Genomic DNA, 19,234 nt, shown 5'->3' with positions numbered 1-19,234 from the left:
CCCCCCCCCCCCGGCATTTATTTGAGAGAGAGAGAATGGGCACACGGGGACCTCCCACCACTGCAAACGATCTCCAGTTGCATGTGCCACTTTGTGCACCTGGCTTTACGTGAGAATGGACTTTGCAAACAAGTGCCTTTAGGAGCCAACCCATCTATCCAGCCCCAGGTCCCTGGTCCGGCATCACTTTTTCTTTGACTTCACCCCATGGGAAGGCTGTAGTGCACTGCACTCACACATTCCACCCCCCTCCCTTTTCACCCAAACCACTCAACCTTCTCACTCTGTAGTCCAAGCTGGCCACAAACTTGTGGTCAGCCTCCTGCCTCAGCCTCCCGGTGCTGGGATTGCAGTCATATGCTATCACATCTGGCTATATATCTTGTATATATTTTTTAAATAATTTTTTAAATTTTTATTTATTTGTAAGTAGACAGCGAGAGAGATGGAAGAGACGGAGTATCTGTGCCAGGGCCTGTAGCCACTGCAAACAAACTCCAGATGCGTGTGCCTCTTGTGCATCTGGCTTATGTGGGCCCTGGGGAATCGAACCTGGGTCCTTAGGCTTTGCAGGCAAATACCTTAACCGCCAAGCCATCTCTCCAGCCCTACCTTGTATATTTTATTCAAATACCTGCTGAATGTCTGTCTTACTATCATAGCACTGCCTCCAGGGGTGGGGACGTGGCTCATCTGGCAAAGTGCTTGCTTAGCAGGCAGAAAGCCCCGGATTCTGCGCCAGAGCCGCCAGAGCCAGGCGTGGTGGTGACACCTGGAGTTACTTTGGGGGTGGAGGCAGGATGACCGGAAATTGAAGGTCACCCTGGGCAACACGGTGAGTTCAAGGCTAACCTGGGTTACATTAGACCGTTTTCGTCTTTCAAATAAGGGTCTCACTCTGGCCCAGGCTGACCTGGAACTCTGTAGTTTCAGGCGGGCCTCTTAGAGGCCTCGTGGATGCTGGGATTAAAGTCGTGCATCACCACGCCCGGCACAAACTCCACCACTCAGGGACGTTTGTCCTTCCCTCAATAAATCGCTGTTGCATGAGGAAATTCAGCCCATCCGTCGCCGGCATACCACTCGCTTACATTGAGGGCACAGAGAGCACTCACCCGGGCTTAGTCCGTGGCGTGTGCTGACTCAGCGATGCCGTCACTCCTGCACTCACTTCCACTTCTGGAGGCTTCTGGCTGCTGGCTCAACACTCGCAAAGCGCCTGAGGAAGGGCCCGGTGAATGGTGGCTGTCGTCGTAATCAAGCTTCTACTTTCAGAGCAGCCTTTGCTGCCAGGCTTCTGTAAATTATCCCCGCCTATCTCTGAGCTCTTAGAACCTGTTCTTTCCTCCCCTCTCCTCCCTTAAGCTATGCAGCCCAGGCCGAGGATCCTCCAGCCGTAGCCCCACTAGTGAGTGCTGGGATCTCGACATGGGTCAAATGATCAGCTTCAGTGCTCAGAGGTTACCATGAGAGCCTTCGCATCTGGAAACCACAGCCCTCCTCATCCACTCTGGCCGCTCAGAAGGCTCATCGCCACCAAGCAGGACTCCCTCCAGCACCCTCCTTGGGGACCTTCAACTTCCCAGGGAAGACCTCAGGATTGAAAATGCCAGGCCGGGGCTGGGGAGATGCCTTAGCGGTTAAGGCGTTTGTCTGCAAAGCCAAAGGACCTCGGTTTGACTCCCCAGGACTCACGTAGGCCATACGCACAAGGGAGCTGGAGTTCGTTTGCAGTGGCTGGAAGCCCTGGCTCGCCCATTCTCTTTCTCCCCCTCTGTGCCTCTTTCTCTCTCAAGTAAATAGATAAATAAAGTGAAATGCCAAGCTTGCCAGGCATGGTGGCACGCACCTTCAATCCCAGCACCGGGAGGCAGAACTAGGAGGATCGCTGAGAGTTCGAGGCCACCCTGAGACTACATAGTGAATTCCAGGTCAGCCTGGGCTAGAGATCAGGAATTCTACCTCGAGAAAATAAAACAAACCCCTCACCACTATTACTACTACTAAAACGGCAAGCCCTTCCAGAGCAGCTCCCCCATCTTGGCCGTATTTTCTCCAAATGGCTGTGCCGCATCCTGCCCAGAGGCGACCTTGCCCTGCCCACCCTGATGTGTTCTTCAGGGACTTGTGATGCTTAGCACTCAACAGGAACTCAAAACTACTTGCTCAATGAACAAATGGCCCCTGATCCCAGCCCCCGCCTCACGGAGTCACGCTGGGAAGCCCTAAGTGAGGGGCAGGCAGCTGGAAAGCATCACAGTTCCATTTTTGTGAGTTCTGTGATTCCATATAGAGAATGGCCCTCGGCAGGGTACCAGGCATCCAGGGGGTGTTTGGAAGGCCTGGTCCAAGGATAATGGAAGTCCTTTGTGGGAGGGCTAGGTGATGGCAGACAGCATTCCTGTCCCCTACCAACCACGTCCTGCTTTCAGCGGATTGCCTAGGCGGCCTTTCCCAAGCTCCTTTGCAGCTGGCTCCTCAGAAAAGCCTTGGCAGGACGAGCATTATGTGCCACCAGCAGGCACCTCGGCAGGATCCCTGTCACGTCACCACTAAGACCCACTGGGCATGGCACCCACCCTGGACTGCGGGGTGATGACAGGCTTCAGGGGCAACCTGAACCCCAATGTTCCAGCTGGGACCACTATGTGAAAAAGAAACAGAACTGTGGCTACGCATGGTGGCTCATGCCTGTGGTTACAGCACTCAGACTTAGGCAGGAGAGACACCATTAATTCAAGGCCAACCTGAGGTACTGAGTCCCAAGCAGCCTGGCCTATAGGCTAACCCTCCCACCCCCCCCCCACACACATACAAAGAAACCTCTTGCGGGGGCGTGGTGGCACACGCCTTTAATCCCAGCACTTGGGGGGAGGCGGAGGTAGGATGGCCTTGAGTTCAAGGCCACCTTGGGACTGTGAATTCCACATAAACCTGGGCTAGAGCAAGACCCTACCTCAAAAACCAAAACAAACAAAAAACAAAACACCTCTCTAAATATTCACATTTCTACCCACTGGTCAGTGTTGCCACCTCTGTTTGTGTTTGTTTTTGCTTTTCTTTGCAGTGGGCAGAGCTTTGACCAGAGAGGGCCAGCGTGCTGGGAGTGACGCAGAACGTGGTGGAGAAGGGGCACAAGGAGCAGAGGAGCTGAAATGGGGAAGGGCACACTGCACAATGTCACCTTCTGGACATGCCGTAGCTGTCAAGGCAGCAGCTGTGGTCTCCTGCACAAAACAGAGCCCATCAATGGTCCACCACAGACGGCAGAGGGGCTCTTAAAACACACTCCCTCCAGAGGAGCTTTTGGCAGGTAAGGGTTGCTGGGGGACGGAGTTGTGTTCTTTTTTTTTATTATTATTATTTTATTTTATTTGAGAGCTACAAAAAAGAGAGAGAAAGATCCAGAGAGACAGAGAGAATGGGTACAACAGGGCCTTCAGCCACTGCAAACTAACTCCAGACTCATGCGTCCCCTTGTGAATCTGGCTAACGTGGGTCCTGGGGAATCGAGCCTCGAACCGGGGTCCTTAGGCTTCACAGGCAAGTGCTTAACCACTAAACCATCTCTCCAGCCCCGGAGTTGTGTTCTTCAGTGGTCTGGCCGCTGGAATCTTGTCCACCCCTGCTGCAGGAATGAAGCCACACTAATGCTCAAGCAAGCAACCCTAATCTAACTTCACGGTCACAGGAAAAAGAAAAAGACCTGAAATTAGGACGGGGACTGGTTAGGAAGGTGTTAGTAGGAGTGGGAGGAAGGTAGGACCCATGTATGATATTGTCAAAAATAAAGGGCTTTTGGAAGCAGGGCATGGTGGTCTATGCTTTTAGTTCCCAGTGCTGGATAGGCAGAGGTAGGAGGATCGCCATGAGTTCAAGGCCACCCTAAGACTACAGAGTGAATTCCAGGTCAGCCTGGGCTAGAGTGAGAAACCAAATAATAATAATAATAATAATAATAATAATAATAATAACAACAACAACAACAACAACAACAACACCACCACCCCCACTTGAGTCTCTCTATAATACATTAATTTTTTGTGTGTGGTTTTCTGAGGTAGGGTCTCCTTCTAGTCGAGGCTGACCTGGAATCCACTATGTAGTCTCAGGGTAGCCTTGAACTCAAGGTGATCCTCCTACCTCTGCCTCCTGAATGCTAGGATTAAAGACATGCACCACCACAACAGGCCTTGAGTTTGAGGATGCCCTAAGACTACATAGTGGATTCCAGATCAGGCCAAGCTAGAGCAAGACCCTATCTCGAAAAAAAAACAAGTAAAAAATAAAATAGGGCCCGGGCATGGTGGTACATACATGCCTTTAATCCCAGCACCTGGGAGGCAGAGGCAGGAGGACTGCTGTGAGTTCAAGACCGCCCTGAGAAAACAGAGTGAATTCCAGGTCACTGTGGGATAGAGCGAGACCCTGCCTCAAAAACAAAAATAAATAAAATAAAATGGGCAGGAGAGATGGCTTAGCAGTTAAGGCAATTGCCTGCAAAGCCAAAGTTCCCAGGTTCAATTCCCCAGGACCTACGTAAGCCACATGCACAAGGTAGTGCACGTGTCCAGAGTTTGTTTGCAGTGGCTGTAGGCCCTACTGTGCCTATTCTCTATCTGCCTCTCTCTCTCGCTTTTCAAATAAATTTTTTTTTTTAAGATATCAGATAGGGGCTGGAGAGATGGCTTGGCAATTAAGACACTTGCCTGTAAAGCCTAATGACCTGGGTTCAATTCCCCAGTACCCATATAAAGCCAGATGCACAAAATGGCACATGTGCCTAAAGTTTGTTTGCAGCAGCTGGAAGCCCTGGCAGACATTCCACGCCCCTCCCCATTTGAAAATAAGTAAATAAAAATATTTTAAAGCTAAAAAATAAAACATTGGGTAGGGTGGCACACACCTATAATCCCAGCATCAGCAGGATTGCTGAGTTTGAGGCCAGCTTGGCCGGAAGGGATGGAGTAAGGGACAGGGCTTTCTGCTGAGCCGCACGCAGGGTCATGAGGAACACACGGGAATGTGTGCACCGTGACTGTTCAGTGGGCCTGGCCACACTGCTAGACCCTGAGGTGGCCAAGGGGAACCCCGGGCATGGTGGGAGGAAGCCCTACTCGCCATGCAGCACACGGTGCTCACGACGCACGCGGCTCCAACACGCTGGACCAGCACACACAGAATCAGGTTTTTATTCTGACGTCACACATCTATGCTAAGACGACCCAGGCCCCGTGATCTCGTGACCATCCAGCTGCCGCAGACCTGCTCCCGCCCTCCCCTCCGCAGAGCTCTGCCTACACTTCTCCCCGGGCGTGCAGCATGAAGTGGCCATGCAGCTCCCCAAGGTTGTCGAAGGAGTCCTCACACTCCGTACAGTGGTAGGCGCCCCCCTCCTCCTCCTCCTCGTCCCCCTCCTGCCCTGCTGGCCGGCCCTCCCCACAGCATGGTGGATCATCTTCTTCCTCCCCAACAGCCCTGCCTTCGGTGGCCGGAGCTTCCTGGGGGGCTGTAGCAGGGCAACAGAGCCGGCAAGGTGGGGTGCCCGGAGGGACCTCTCCCAGTGGTGAGCGGCCACAGAGTTGGCAGGGCTGGGTGGGTGGGCCTGCGGGCTGGGCAGCTCGTGGGGCCCGGCGGGACAGGCCTCCCCGACCCCCACCCAGGCGCTGCTTCACCTTGTAGCCAGGGTCATATTCGGGGTCATCTGTGGTCTCCTCTTCCTCCTCCTCTTCATCTTCTTCCTCTTCAGAGTCCGGCTCTGAAAGAGTGTATTCGGAGTCAGAGGACCGCTCCGGGCCTGTTTGGGCAGGTGGGAGAGACAGCGCATCAGAGGACAGGGGACTCTGCTCAGCTGTCCCCTCCCCGAGCCCCCGTCACGCTGGCCAGTGGGGACATGGCAGCCTGATACAACACAGATGGCCGGTACCTGTGTCTGGCAAATGTCCGCAAGGGCTGCACCTGTAATCTAGTCCGGGTATTTAGGAAGCTGAGATGGGAGAAACTATGCAGATAAGAGGCCAGCCTGGGCTACATAATGAGGGCCACACAGCCTGGGATAGAGGAATAAATACTCTGCCTCGAAAAACCAACCAACGAATAACTGCATCTGGGGTGGAGGTCAGGTAACGTCACAGAAACGAGTCCTGGACACGTGCTTACATATAAACTCACTCATCCCTACCTCTCACAACCATCCTGGGAGGAAGGTACTTATCCCTGGCTGACAATTGTGGAAACTGAGGCCCTGGAGCAATGAGACGACTCACCTATAGTTACCCACTTTACCCTGCATGGAAAGCTGAATGTCACCACGGCCTATACCAGCTGTTTTGTTGTTTTGCTTTTCTTCCCCCTTCTGAGACAGATCTCTTGTAGCCCAGGATGGCATCAAATACTACTATGTAGCTGAGAATGACTATTCCTGACTCCTGCCTCCACTTTCCAAGTCTTGGAGCTACAGGCATGTCCCACCATGCCTGGCCTGTTTTCTTCAGGAAAGGGTCCACTGCAGCCCCAGCTGGCGCTGACCTCTCCATCCTCCTGCCTCAGACACCGGAGCACTGGGACTTCGCAGTAAACATGCATTTTGTTTGTTTGTTTGTTTTTTGGTTTTTCGAGGTAGGGTTGCACTCTAGTCCAGGCTGACGTAGAATTCATTATGTAGTCCCAGGGTGGCCGGGCGTGGTGGCGCATGCCTTTAATCCCAGTACTTGGGAGGCAGAGGTAGGGGGATCGCCATGAGTTCGAGGCCACCCTGGGACTACATAGTGAATTCCAGGTCAGCCTGGGCTAGAGTGAGACCCTATCTCAAAAAAAAAAAAAAAAAAAGTCCCAGGGTGGCCTTGAACTCACAGCAATCCTCCTACCTCTGCCTCCGAGTGCTGGGATTAAAGGCATACGCCACCACGCCTGGCAACTAAACATGTATTTTGATGTGTGTAGTTTAAAACGCACATCACCTATCTAAATTAAAACACTTGCTTGTAGCCAGGCGTGGTGGTGCACACCTTTAGACCCAGCACTTGGGAGGCAGAGGTAAGAGGATCACCATGAGTTCAAGACCACCCTGAGACTGATTACATAGTGAAGTCAAGGTCAGCCTGAGCTAGAGTAAGACCTACTTGAAAAAAACAAAAACAAAGCCGAGCGTGGTGGTGCATGCCTTTAATCCCAGCACTTGGGAGGCAGAGGTAGGAGGATCACTGTGAGTTTGAGGCCACCCTGAGACTACATAGTTAATTCCAGGTCAGCCTGGGCCAGAGTGAGACCCTTTCTCAAAAAACTAAAAAAAAGAAAAAAAAAAAAAAAAGGATCCTGGCTGGAGGAATGGCTTGGCAATTAAGGTGTTTGCCTGCAAAACCAAGGGGCCCAGGTTCGATTCCCCAGGACCCACATTAGCTAGATGCACAAGGGGGCGCATGTGTCTGCAGGGGTTGGAGGCCTGGTGCACCCATTCTATCCCGCTCTCTCTCCCTTTCTCTGTCAAATAAAATAAATACAAATAAAATATTAAAAAAAAAAGATCCTGGTTTGCCTTTCCCAGACCCATGTAAGCCAGATGCACGGGAGGGGGGGGGGGGCCGGGGGGGGGGGGGGGCGGGGGGCATGCATCTGGAGTTTGTTTGTATTACCTGGAGGCCCTGGTATGCCCATTCTCTCCCTCTCTGTGTGCCCTCTTTCCCTGTCAATTAAAAATAAGTAAAATATTTTTTAAAAAAGTCCTATTAACTTTAAGCCAGGCATGGTGGCGCACGCCTTTAATCCCAGCACTCGGGAGGCAGAGGTAGGAGGATCGCCTTGAGTTCGAGGCCACCCTGAGATTCTGTAGTGAATTCCAGGCCAGCCTGGGCTAGAGTGAAACCCTACCTTGAAAAACCAAAAAAAAAAAACCAAAAAAAAAAAAAAAAAAGTCCTATTAACTTTAACTAGGACTACATAAATTATAATAGACCTTTAGAACACAAGGCTTCAGCACTCAGGAGGCAGAGGTGAGAGGTTCTTGAGGTTTCAAGAGTCTGAGGCCACCTTGAGAGACTACACAGTAAATTCTAGGTCAGCCTGGGCTAGAGTGAGACTCTATCTCGAAAATCTACAAAAAATAAAAATATTAATAAAAATAGGGTTAGAGAGAAGGCAGAGGTAGGAGGATCGCTGAGAGTTCAAGGCCACCCTGATGACTACATAGTGAATTCCAGGTCAGCTTGAGCTGGAGTGAGACCCTACCTTGAAAAACAGAGCAAAACAAATAAATAAAAATGAAACAAAAAATTAAAACACACACACACACACAAGATAAACAAATGGTATGGTAGTGCATGCCTGTAATTCCAGTACTTGGGAGCTGTAGAGACAAGAGGATCAGAAGTTGAGAAGTTTGTTGCAGATACCTTCCCGTTGCTGGGACACAACACCCAAGAGGAAGCAGCTGATGAGAGGAAAGGGTTTCTTCTGCTGATGGTTTCAAGGGGTCGGTTTCATCAGGGCAAGGAAAGAGGGGCAGAGCAGAGGCTGTGCCTCACACCTTGTCACAGCAGCTGGAGATAGCAAGAGGGAGCTGGCTCACAGATGTGGGTGGAAGCAGTCCAAATACTAGGGTTGGAGCTGAGCTAAAATATCTAAAGGTCCACCCCAGAGACACACCTCCTCCAGCAAGGCTCCACCTCCCAAACTGCTGCTAGCTGGGGACCAAGCATTCAAACCCGCAAGCCTATGGGGGTCCTTTCACTCAAACCCCTGCAGAAGTCAAGTCCATGCTGGTGGCATGAGGTCCCTGTGGTTGCAGGGTATGGAGAGCAAATAGACAAACTTAGGGTTAAAGACATAAGAACACTGTAAAGTGACTGGGCAGGAAAAGACGATACTGGCCCCTCCACAGAGCCATGGTCACGGAGCTAGATGTCTGCAGAACAGTGTCTTCTGCCACTTTGTAACGGGCCTGCCCAAAGTGCCTCACAGGAGCACAACAGCCTCGCTCTGGATCCATTCAGCAGCCTGCTTCAGTGTCCTCACGGGGACCCTGTTTTCACTGAGAAGCTTGGGCCACCCAGTGCTCTGCCCTCACTTATGTTACGAAGACAGTCACAGGCCCTGGAAGGCCTCTCTGCCTTCCCTCAGCACCACAGATGTGCACCCCCTCAAGATCTCTGGGCAAATGTCACCTTCTCAGTGACACTCTCAGTCACACGCCCGTCCACGGCAGTCCTCCAAGCACGCCCTACTCAGCCTCGTAAAGCTTACTGTGGCGTCTCCAAGTAGCAGGAACTTGGTCTCCCTACGGAGTGACCCCTCTATTCAGCTTCCTTCTTCTGAGGCCTCCGCAGCTGCTCGGCGCCTCTGGTGAGCTCCTCATCCTAGCTGGCCTTTGCTTCTGCTCTCCCACCGACCCGTCCCGGAGCCCCACAATGCGGCACCAGCTCCTCCCCACGCGCTCCTCTGGGAGACCCAGCCCAGCGTCATGGGCCTGCAAAGCTCTCCCTGGCTCTCGGGGTCAGCAGTCTCCTCCAGGCTCCCTCCTCGTTGTAGCTTATCACTCCCTGCCCACCCTGGGCAGCGACACGACCCAAGCCTGGCACTGGCCCTCCTCTAGATCCCCACCCATGCTGAGCTTGAGTGGATGGAGACACAACAGCCAAACAGCTAAACCAATGGACAGTACTCCTCAGGATGCATGCCGGGCCCCTCCCTCTCCTGCACACTCCCCACCCTCGGGCAGCCTCAGAGCCCACTGTGACTTCACGCAGTGGCCTGTGATGGCCCTTCGGGTAGTTGCTCCTGGATACCAGCTCTTGCATGTCCTTCATGCCTTCCAGGACCTCAAGCCCTTTTGCGCCCACCTTCTCCACCACCGAGATCCTCCAAACCCAGCATGGTTCCAGCGTCCACTGGGCCCTCCATGCCCACCACAGCTGGCACGCCTCCTGCCTCTCTGAAGAATACCAAACCAGCAATGCCCAATAGCTCCTCCGTGCCCCCTAAGCCATTAATGTCCCCCAACTTGCTCATGAGCCCAAGTACCTCTAGGTCTACCAAGTCAACAAGTACGAAGACAGCCCCTACCAGCAGGCCCAACAGCCGGCGGTCTCAAGTGCACAGCAAGACAAGGACGCTTGGCAGAGCGGGCACTGACACCAAAACCAGCAAGGCCACCAAAGCGAGTGGCGCGAGACGCCGTCAGAGAGGCGCACACAGCCGCGGTCAAACTCCTGGCAGGAAGGAAACCCACAACTCTAAGAGGTCACCCAGCAGGGCCAGCACACCCGGCAGCGTGAGAACTCGGTCCGCCAGGGTGGACAGAGCCAAAAAGGAGAGAACGTCTACTTCCAGGCCCAAACGGAGCGGAGCCAAGAGTTACAGCCGGCCTCGTACTAACACCCAGGAAGGGAGCGGCCGGCCGCCGGGCCCCGTGCGCAGGGAAGAGAGCCCCAGCCCGGCAGGAGCCTCGGGGGCGGGGGCCAGCTCCCGGGCCAGGGTCCCCGTGGGCAGGGCCAGGAGCCACAGCCCGGCCAGAACGGTCTTCCAGGAGAGCGGCTGCAGCCAGTCTCCTTTGGCACTGAGGAGGGTGAGGAGCTACAGCCACGCAACCCCCAGCAGGACACAGAGTCTCAACCCGGCTGAAGTGCCCAACAGGGCCCAGAGCCACAACCAGGCTGACTCCGCCAGCAGGACTCCAAGCCCCAGCCGCTCCAGAACCCCCCGAAGATCACGAAGTCACAGTAGCAAGAGGGCCCAGAGCAGGGTGAGAAGCTACAGCTGGAAGAGAAGTCACAGCAGGGCAAGAAGTTACACCCGGAGGGGCACGCCCACCCAGACAAGAAGACCCAGCCGGTCCAGGACCCACAGCTGGGGGAAAAGACAGTCACGAACCCCCAGAACCCCCAGAAGGGAAAGACGTTACACCAGGTCTAGAACCTCCAGTGAAGACACAAGCTACAGCCCATCCCGGAGTACCACCCAGGAGAGAGAGCACAGCCGACCCAGACCCTCCCGGAGGCGGGGCCACACGCTATCCAGCAACGGGAGAGCGCGCGGCCCGTCTCGAAGCCCGAGCAGGGAGAGAGACCACAGCAAATCCCAAACCCCCCGCAAGGACCGAAAACCCAGCCAGTCCACAACCCCAAGGACAAGGAATTCCAGTCAGAACAGAACCCCTAGCAAGACAAAGGGCCGCTCCACCTCAGGAGTCCCCAAGGGGGCCCAAGCCCTCAGCCAGGAAGCCAACACCACCACCTCTGCGGCCGTCTCACCTGGAGAGAGGTCCTCATCGTCTTCCTCCAAGCTGGCGTAGCCTCCAGTCTCAGCAGGCTCCCGGGTCTCCGTCATGGCCAGGGGAGGGGACAAGAGACAGGAGCAGAGCAACAGCTGGGCAGTGTCCCTCCCCCACACTCACACCTTCGGCCACAAGCTCCTCTAACACAGGACGCTGGCAAGCAGAGGAAGGCTGCACAAGGGAAAGAGGAGGCCTGTGGTAATGCAATAAATTTCTACAGAGCGTCTGTCCCCACTCCAGGCTCTGCTGTGTGCTCAGTGCTGGGCGACTGGCACAGACGGGCCTCGCTTGGTCTCTGACTGTGGAGAATGAAGGTCCTTGGCCAGGTGTGGTGGCACACACCTTTAATCCCAGCACTTGGGCGGCAGAGGGAGGAGGAGGACTGCTGTGAGTTTGAGGCCAGCCTGAAACCACGGGGTGAGTATCAAGTCAGAGTGGGCTAGAGTGAGACCATACCTCAAAAAAGGAAAAAAAAAAAGGCAACACCCCAACGCCAGCATGGGCATTAGTCAAAACCAGACAGCCAGTTGTGGTGTGCACTACCTTAATCCCAGTGCTTAGGAGGCAGAGGTAGGAGGATCGTCGTGAGTTCAAGGCCACCCTCAGACTACATGGTGAATTCCAGGTCAGCCTGGGCTAGAGCAAGACCCTACCTCGAAAAACCAAAACCAACCAAGGGGCTTATGCCAGGTATTAACCCCTCAGATCAAGTCCAGGGTGAGGAACTGGGTGGCTGTCAGGGACCAGAGACACGGAGTACTTGGTGCAGCCATGTCCTCCTCTCCCATCTGGAAGTGTTTACCATCTGGAAGTGTTTACGAGAGGGTCTCTAGCACTGGTGAGTCTCCAACTCACTACGTAGCCTAGGCTGGCCTCAAACATGCTGTGTCTCAAGAATGACCTCATTTCTGATCCTCCTGCCTCCCCCGCCTGAGTGCGGGATGACAGACACCCACCACCACGCCCCGCTTACGTAGCACTGGAAAGTGAACCCAGGGCTCGGTGCAGGCTAAGCAAGCGCTCCACCAACAGACCTACATCCTCAGTCCTCAACTTTCTTGTTTTGGCAAGTTTGTGTGTGGCATGCACCTGGTTGTGTGAGGGGTGTGTGGAGGGCTGAGGTTGTCTGTGACTGCTCTCCACCTCTTTTACTAAGACTTACTTAAACCCAGAGCTTGCTGACTCAGTAGTCTAGCTAACCAGTTTGTCAGCCAAGTACTGAAATTACAGCCCGCCACCATGTCCACTCACACTGATGTGAGTGTTGGGGATCCCAGCTCCAACTTGGGTCCTCACATTTGGGTGGCAAGTGCTTTTGTTTTTCTCTCTTTTTCTTTTTTTCCAAGGTAGGGTCTCACTGTAGCCCAGGCTGACCTGGAATGCACTATGTAGTCTCAGGGTGGCCTCAAATTCATGGAGATCCTCCTACCTCTTCATCCCGAGTGCTGGGATTCAAAGCGTGCGCCACGCCTGGCTCCCGCTGCTGTTTTCCACCCTCTCCCCTGCCATCATGGAGCATCCCCTCAGAGACTGAAGCCAAAATTAATACATTCCACCCATCAGCTGCTTTGGGTCAGATGTTTTGTCCCAGCAATAAGAAGCACCACGCCCAGCTTGGCAAGTGCTTTTTGTAATGAGCCAACTCCTTTTTACTTGTTTTTGTTTCTCGAGGTAGGATCTTACCCTAGCCCAGGCTGACCTTGAACTCACAGTGATCCTCCTTTCTCAGCCTCAGGGGTACTGGGATTAAAGGCTTGTACCACCAAGCCTTGCTATCTTTATTTCATTTCTCTCCCTTTTGTAGATAAGGGTCTCATGTTGCCCAGGGTGGCCTCCGACTTGCTATGTAGCTAAAGTGGCTTTGAACTCCAGATCCTCCTGCCTCCTCCCCTCAGCACAAGCTTGTTTTTGGTATTTAAACAACTGCTTCACTAATCTGGGAAGTCCAGCCTAGGTTCTGTATCTACATCTGAATCCTAAATCTGTTAGTAACTAGAGAGTAGAAATCAGCTCTCCACTCTTCCTCTCCTCAGAGGAACTGAGCTCCCAGCCCTTGACTGGAATACTCTGAACAAAACAGCTCTTCTGAGAGGATGAGAGAGGCGAGCCATAGGCAGGCAGGTTGTCCCAAGATGCCAACCCCACAGTGGTTGAAGAAGGACGGCTTAGGTTGCGTGTGTGCGTGGGCTTTTAGGGACATGAGCCGCTAATTGCGTCTGGCTTCCATGGGTAGTTTGGAAACTGAACCACTGAGCTATCTTTCCAGCTCCCAAATTAGGAGTTGAAATGATGTTGTAAGATGTTTTGAGGACTCACTAGACTTAGCTGGGCATGGTGGCACAGACCTGTCATCCCAATGCTTCAAGGTCAGCCTCAGCTACATGGTGAATTTTTAGGCTAACCTGGGCTGCATGAGTCTGTTCCCACACATGCAAAAAGATTCACTGGGCTCATTCATATAATTTGGCTGATGTGGCAGCTCAAACGTACTGTGATTGACTACCAAGCATGAGGCCAAGAGTTGGGTTAAAAAAGTGGTAAAGAAAAAAAGCCTGGTGTGGTGGTACACACCTTTAATCCTAGCACTTGGGAGGTAGAGGTAGGAGGATCTCTTTCTCTCAAATAAATAAATAAAAACAAACTTTTAGCATGGTGGCACACTCTTTGAAACCCAGCACTTGGGAGGCAGTAGTAGTAGGATCACTGTGAGTTGGAGGCCATCCTGAGACTTCATAGTGAATTCCAGGTCAGCCTGAGCTAGAGTGAGACCCTACCTCGAAAATACCAAAAAAAAAAAAAAAAAAAAAAAAAAAAGGGTCATAAAAACGGCAGTGAAAAAAATCACTAAAAAAAAGACAATAAAACAAAAAAGGGATCCAAGTGGAATCTGGATCCCTGGATCTGGGGCATGGTGGGACAGACATGCGTGTGGAGTCCCGAGAACCAGCACAAGTGCCACCCTCAGGTGCCATCCACCTTGTGTAAGATGGAGTCTGCCCACCGGCCTGGAGCTAACCATGCAGGCTCCTCTGGCCAGAAAGCCTCGGGGATTCTCCGGTCTCCACCTCCCCAGCTGGCTTTTTCCATACCTGGCTTTCCTGTGGCTGCTGGGGATCTGAACTCAAGTCCTCAGGCTTGTTGCACTGTCCCCCTAGCCTGTGGATAAGGGCTTTTTGTTTTTTGGTCTTTCAAGGTAGGCCTTGAACTCATGGTGATCCTCCTACCTCTGCCCTGGGGAAGCAGAGGCATGAGGACGGCCATGAGTTGGGAGGCCACCCTGAGACTACATAGTGAATTCCAGGCCAGCCTGGACTAGAACAAAACCCTACCTTAAAAAACAAAACTAGCCAGGTGTGGTGGCGCACGCCTTTAATTCCAGCACTTGGGAGGCAGAGGTAGGAGGATCACTGTGAGTTAGAGGCCATCCTGAGACTTCATAATGAATTCCAGGTCAGCCTGAGCTACAGTGAGACCCTACCTCCAGAAACAAAACAAAGCAACAAAAACCACAAAACAGGTAAGAGGGCCAGGTGTGGGGCTGCTCACGTTTAATCAATCCCAGTACCCATAACCACGAGGCTGAGGTAAAAGAACTGCCAAGAGTTCCAGGCCAGCTTAGCCTGGAGTGAGAGACTGCCTGGAAAATAAATAAATAAGCAGAAAAAAATGGGAAAAAATGTGTCATCGATTTCTGTAAGACAAGTTCAAAGCCAGCCTTAGCTACCTTGTTAGGAAAGTGGGGCGGACAGAAACATGGTTCAGTAGTGAAAGGCATTGTCTGCATAGCCTGCACGCCCACGGTTCAAATCCCCAGTAACCCACAGTACAGCTAGATACACAAAGTGGTGCATGCATCTGGAGTTTGTGTGCAGTGGCAAGAGGCCCTGCACTGTCTGCCTTTCTCCGACTGCATGTAAAAAGAAAGAGCTTGGAAACTGCTTAGCGGTTAAGGTGTTTGCCTGCAAAGCCTAAGGAGCAAGGTTCGATTCCTCAGGAACCACGTAAACCAGATGCACAAGGGGGCGCAAGCGTCTGGAGTTTGTTTGCAGTGGCTAGAGGCCCTGGCGCGCCCATTCTCTGTCTCTCAAATAAAATATTATGAAAAAGGGAGGCAAGCACACTGTGACCCAAATCAAGCCCTTAATGCCCTGCGGGTAAGAAAACATAAAGCACCCTTTTCTTCTTATGGGGGGGGGGTAGGGGAAGGGTTTCGAGGTAGGGTCTCACGCTAGCCCAAGCTGACCTGTAGTGAATTGAGGGTGAATTCAGGGTGGCCTCGAACTCACGGCGATCCTTCTACCTTTGCCTCCCCAGTGCTGGGATTAAAGGCGCGGGCCACCGCACCCGGCTAGTGTACTCCAGACACATGCGCCCCTTTGTGCATCTGGCTTACGTGGGTGCCGGGGAAATCGAACCTGGATCCTTAGGCTTTGCAGGCAAGCGCCTTGACCACTGACCCATCCATCTCTCCAGCCCTCTTCCCTCTAGGCAGCCCAGGCTGACCTCGAACCCGCGGACATCCTCCTCCTACCTGGGACTCTGCAGTGCTGGGGATGAAGAGCGCAACGCCCAGCTACAAGGAAGGCATCCTTTTACATACAGTGCTGGGGGTCCCCCCCCCCAAAAAAAAAAAAGAAAGAAAAAAAGCCACACCCCCTACGGAACAATAAGGACCAACCCCCACAATGCCCCGCGGCGCTTCCCACAAGGCCTCGGCGCCCGTAACGACCAGGCGTCAGCCAGACGCCGCCGTCCGGGGTGCTCCGAGCTTGGGCGCGCGACGACGTGTAGTGACCGGAGGGGGCCGTGCTTTCCCAGAGCGCCCCAGGCCCGAGATGCCGCCCGCCCCCCACCCCCCAACCCCCAGCCCCGGGCCCGCGCGGAGTCCCGTCGACTCCGGGCCGCGGCCGCCGCCGCCGCCGCCGCCGCCTCCCGTCATGCCGCGGGGCCTCGCTCGTAACGCCCGCTTCCCGGCATGCCCCGCGCACCCCGCCTCCGCCCCTCCCCCCGCCCCGCGGACACTCACCGGGCGCCGGCGGGCCCAGCTCGGGCTCGGCGCTGGCCGTCGTCCCCCGCCGCCCCGGGCACCGCGCCTGCGTGGTTGAGGCTGGGAGGGCGGGTGGGAGAGGCAGACTGCGTGAGGAGCCCAGGGCGCTTGCGCGGCCCGACGGACCCTTCCCGGCTCGCCGCGGCCGAGGGGCTCGGAGAGTGGGCGGCGGGTGCGACCAGCGCGGGAAACGGGGGAGGGGGGGGGGCTTGTGTGTGTGAGCCCCGGAGGACTTGGTACGGCCCGCGACTTGCGTGGGCGGGAGGGGAGGTGGTGGAAGGGGGAATGGATCTAGAAGCTTCCTGACAGGATCCGCGCGTGCGCGTCTCCTGTGATGCCCTGGTGGTGGTGGTGGGGGGGGGCAATGGAAGAGCGAGCCCCCCACCCCCACCCCGGTCCTCGTCCAAGGGCCTCAAGCGTGCTCATTTGCATAATTCAAGCTCGGGACAAAGGCACTGAGGGCGTGATTAGCATATCCCTGGGGAGGGGCGGTCCTTCTGAACGCAGCGATTAGCATATGCAGGAGGGGGTGTGGCCTGGCCAAATGCGCATAGGGTGAGCAATCTTTTATATATATATGTATATTTTTTTTTTTTCTACTTATTTATTTATTTGAGATACAAGAAAGAGAAAGAGAGTGGGCGTGCCAGGGCCTCTAGCCACTGCAAACGAATTCCAGATGCATGTGCCCCTTGTGTATCTGGAATACGTGGGTTCTGGAGAGAATCCTTTAGCTTCAGAGGCACACACCTTAACCTCTAAGCCATTTCTTCAGCCCCCTCTTTTTTTTCCGTTTTTTTGTTTTTTTTCCGAGGGAGGGTCTCACTCTAACCCACTGGTCTGGAATTCAGCATGTAGTCTCAGGCTGGCCTCGAACTCACAGCGATCCTCCTACCTGGTGCCTCCCAAGCGCTGAGGTTAAAGGTGTGCGCCACCGCGTCCGGCTATTTTTAATTTATTTTAATATTTTGGTGTTTCGAGGTACGGTCTCTATCTCAGGCTGACCTGAAATTCTCAAGGTGGCTTCCAACTCAGGACGATCTTCTCTAACTTTCCAAGTGCTGAGATTACAGGCGTGCGCCACCACACCTGGCCTATTCTTTTTATTTTTAAGGGGAAAAAGAAGATATATCCAGGCAGCCTTGGATCAGGTCGCATTTGGAGATTGCATGATGTCTGGTACCCCTAGCAACTTTAATTAATCCTTGTTGACTTACATGTGTGTGTATGTGTGTATACACACACACACACACATATGGAGAGAGTGTTTTTCTTGCTCAGTAGGGTTCAGTAGGGTTTCGCTCTGCTTCCGGGGTGCTGGGATTAAAGGCATGTACCACCATGCCTGGCTGATTAAAAAAAAAAAAATTATTTGAGAGAGAGGAAGAAGCCAGGCGTGCGCGGGTGTGGTCGCACACGCCTTTAATCCTAGCACTTGGGAGGCAGAGGTAGGAGGATTAGGATCGCCTTGAGTTTGAGGTCATCATGAGAATACACAGTGAATTCCAGGTCACCCTGAGCTAGAGTGAGACCCTACCTCGAAAAAAACAAAACAAAAAACCTGACAGGAATTGAGGAAGATGCAGGAAGAATGGGCATGCAAGGGCCTCTAGCCACTACAAATAATCTCCAGGGACATGCACCACTTTATGCGTCTGGGTTACTTGGGTACTGTGGAATTGAACCTGAGTCATTAGGCTTCACAGGCAAATGTCTTAACTGCTAAGCCATCTTTCCAGCCACTTACTGGTTTCTGATGAATTATGGTTGCTGTGGTAAACAAGATCTATCCCCCACTCTTGTGCAGCCCCTGCCAAAGGAAGGAGAGCCCAGGAGGTTAAGCTGGTAGCTACAACTGTCAGACCTGGAGTCAACAGAGCATAGAAAGCAGTCAGAGCCAAAAGGGCTTGCCCCAGCCAAGGCTTCTGGAAATGCTTCAAGGGCTGCCTTTTAAGCCAGGTATGAGCAGGAGCCGGGAGAATGGGGTTCTTGCTGGCAGAAGGAACCAGCAAGGATGAATGCCCAGAGGCGAAGGGCACACTGCTTGTTTGAGGAGGTGAGGTAGTAGGTCCCGGTGCCGGAACACAGCATGAGAGGCGTCCTGTAGACGATCTGAAAGTTTAGAAGTGGGAAGAACAAGAAGGGAAGGAGGGTTTGACACAGGGTCTCATGCAACCCCAAACCCACTAGGCAGCTGTAAACTGAAGTTCCCAGAAAGGCGCTGCATCTGCTGCACCTACTTCCAGCAAGGCTGGATGGACTGATAAAGCTGTGATCGCAGAGAAATGAGATGTTGCAAGACCCACGCCTGACTAATTGCCTTGGGCTATCTTTAGCTCCTCAATAGCCATTATCACCCACCTGGCCTAACATCCATGACTATCAGTTGATCTTTTTGGAATGTACTGACAGACCACCAGCTTCCACCAACCCAAGGGCTAAGAATGTCATCAGATAGCATCTGAGGCCAAGCGATAATCTGCCTACCTGATGGTCAGCCAACATATTTGAAAAGTGCCTTAATGACTTTCTTTTGTTCTGTGATTATTAAACCTTCATGAAATTGTTAACATGTTGAAACATGGAACTTGGGGTAACCTAAATCTGTGTTCCTAGGCCATGGTCATTCATTCTTGGCTCCAGAATAAACTCTCTTATCCTCTTTGAAGTGAGAGCTGTCTCTTTTGTTTTAACATAGTTGAGGATGACCTTGAACTCCTGATCCTCCAGTCTGTATGTCACAAGTGCTGTGGCCACTACACCCAGCTCCTATAGATGACTTCGAAGGCAGGCTGTGCTGAAGGTAGGGGCTAGTGAAGTACTCTGGTCTCCCAGAATTGACTCAATGAAGTCCCATTACACCCGATAAAGATCCCATTTGGTTGTTGAGACAAGGTCTCCCTAGGTAGCCCAGGCTGCCA

The 19,234-nt window shown here is 53.2% G+C and overlaps 1 protein-coding gene across 3 annotated transcripts; it reads right to left on the bottom strand.

Moving 5' to 3' along the window:
* Positions 1-5,176: 5,176 nt before the first annotated feature.
* Znf428 (zinc finger protein 428) lies at positions 5,177-16,373 on the bottom strand. Of its 3 annotated transcripts, none has more exons than XM_045134499.1 (3): positions 16,293-16,373; positions 11,244-11,437; positions 5,177-5,797 (listed from the first exon to the last, which is right to left on the bottom strand). In XM_045134499.1, the coding sequence occupies exons 2-3, from the start codon at positions 11,317-11,319 to the stop codon at positions 5,298-5,300; spliced, it is 576 nt and encodes a 191-aa protein (XP_044990434.1). In that variant the 5' UTR covers positions 11,320-11,437; positions 16,293-16,373; the 3' UTR covers positions 5,177-5,297. The 3 variants fall into 3 exon arrangements, with proteins under 3 accessions (XP_044990434.1, XP_044990436.1, XP_044990435.1); XM_045134501.1 differs by having other exon boundaries at positions 5,177-5,758; XM_045134500.1 differs by lacking the exon at positions 16,293-16,373 and adding an exon at positions 15,798-15,929.
* Between the last annotated feature and the right edge of the window lie 2,861 nt (positions 16,374-19,234).

This window comes from Jaculus jaculus, chromosome 14, assembly GCF_020740685.1.
Source record: "Jaculus jaculus isolate mJacJac1 chromosome 14, mJacJac1.mat.Y.cur, whole genome shotgun sequence".
Classification (NCBI taxonomy): domain Eukaryota; kingdom Metazoa; phylum Chordata; class Mammalia; order Rodentia; family Dipodidae; genus Jaculus; species Jaculus jaculus.
Note: the sequence above shows the minus strand (reverse complement) of the source record. Positions and strands in the feature narration are given on the sequence as shown.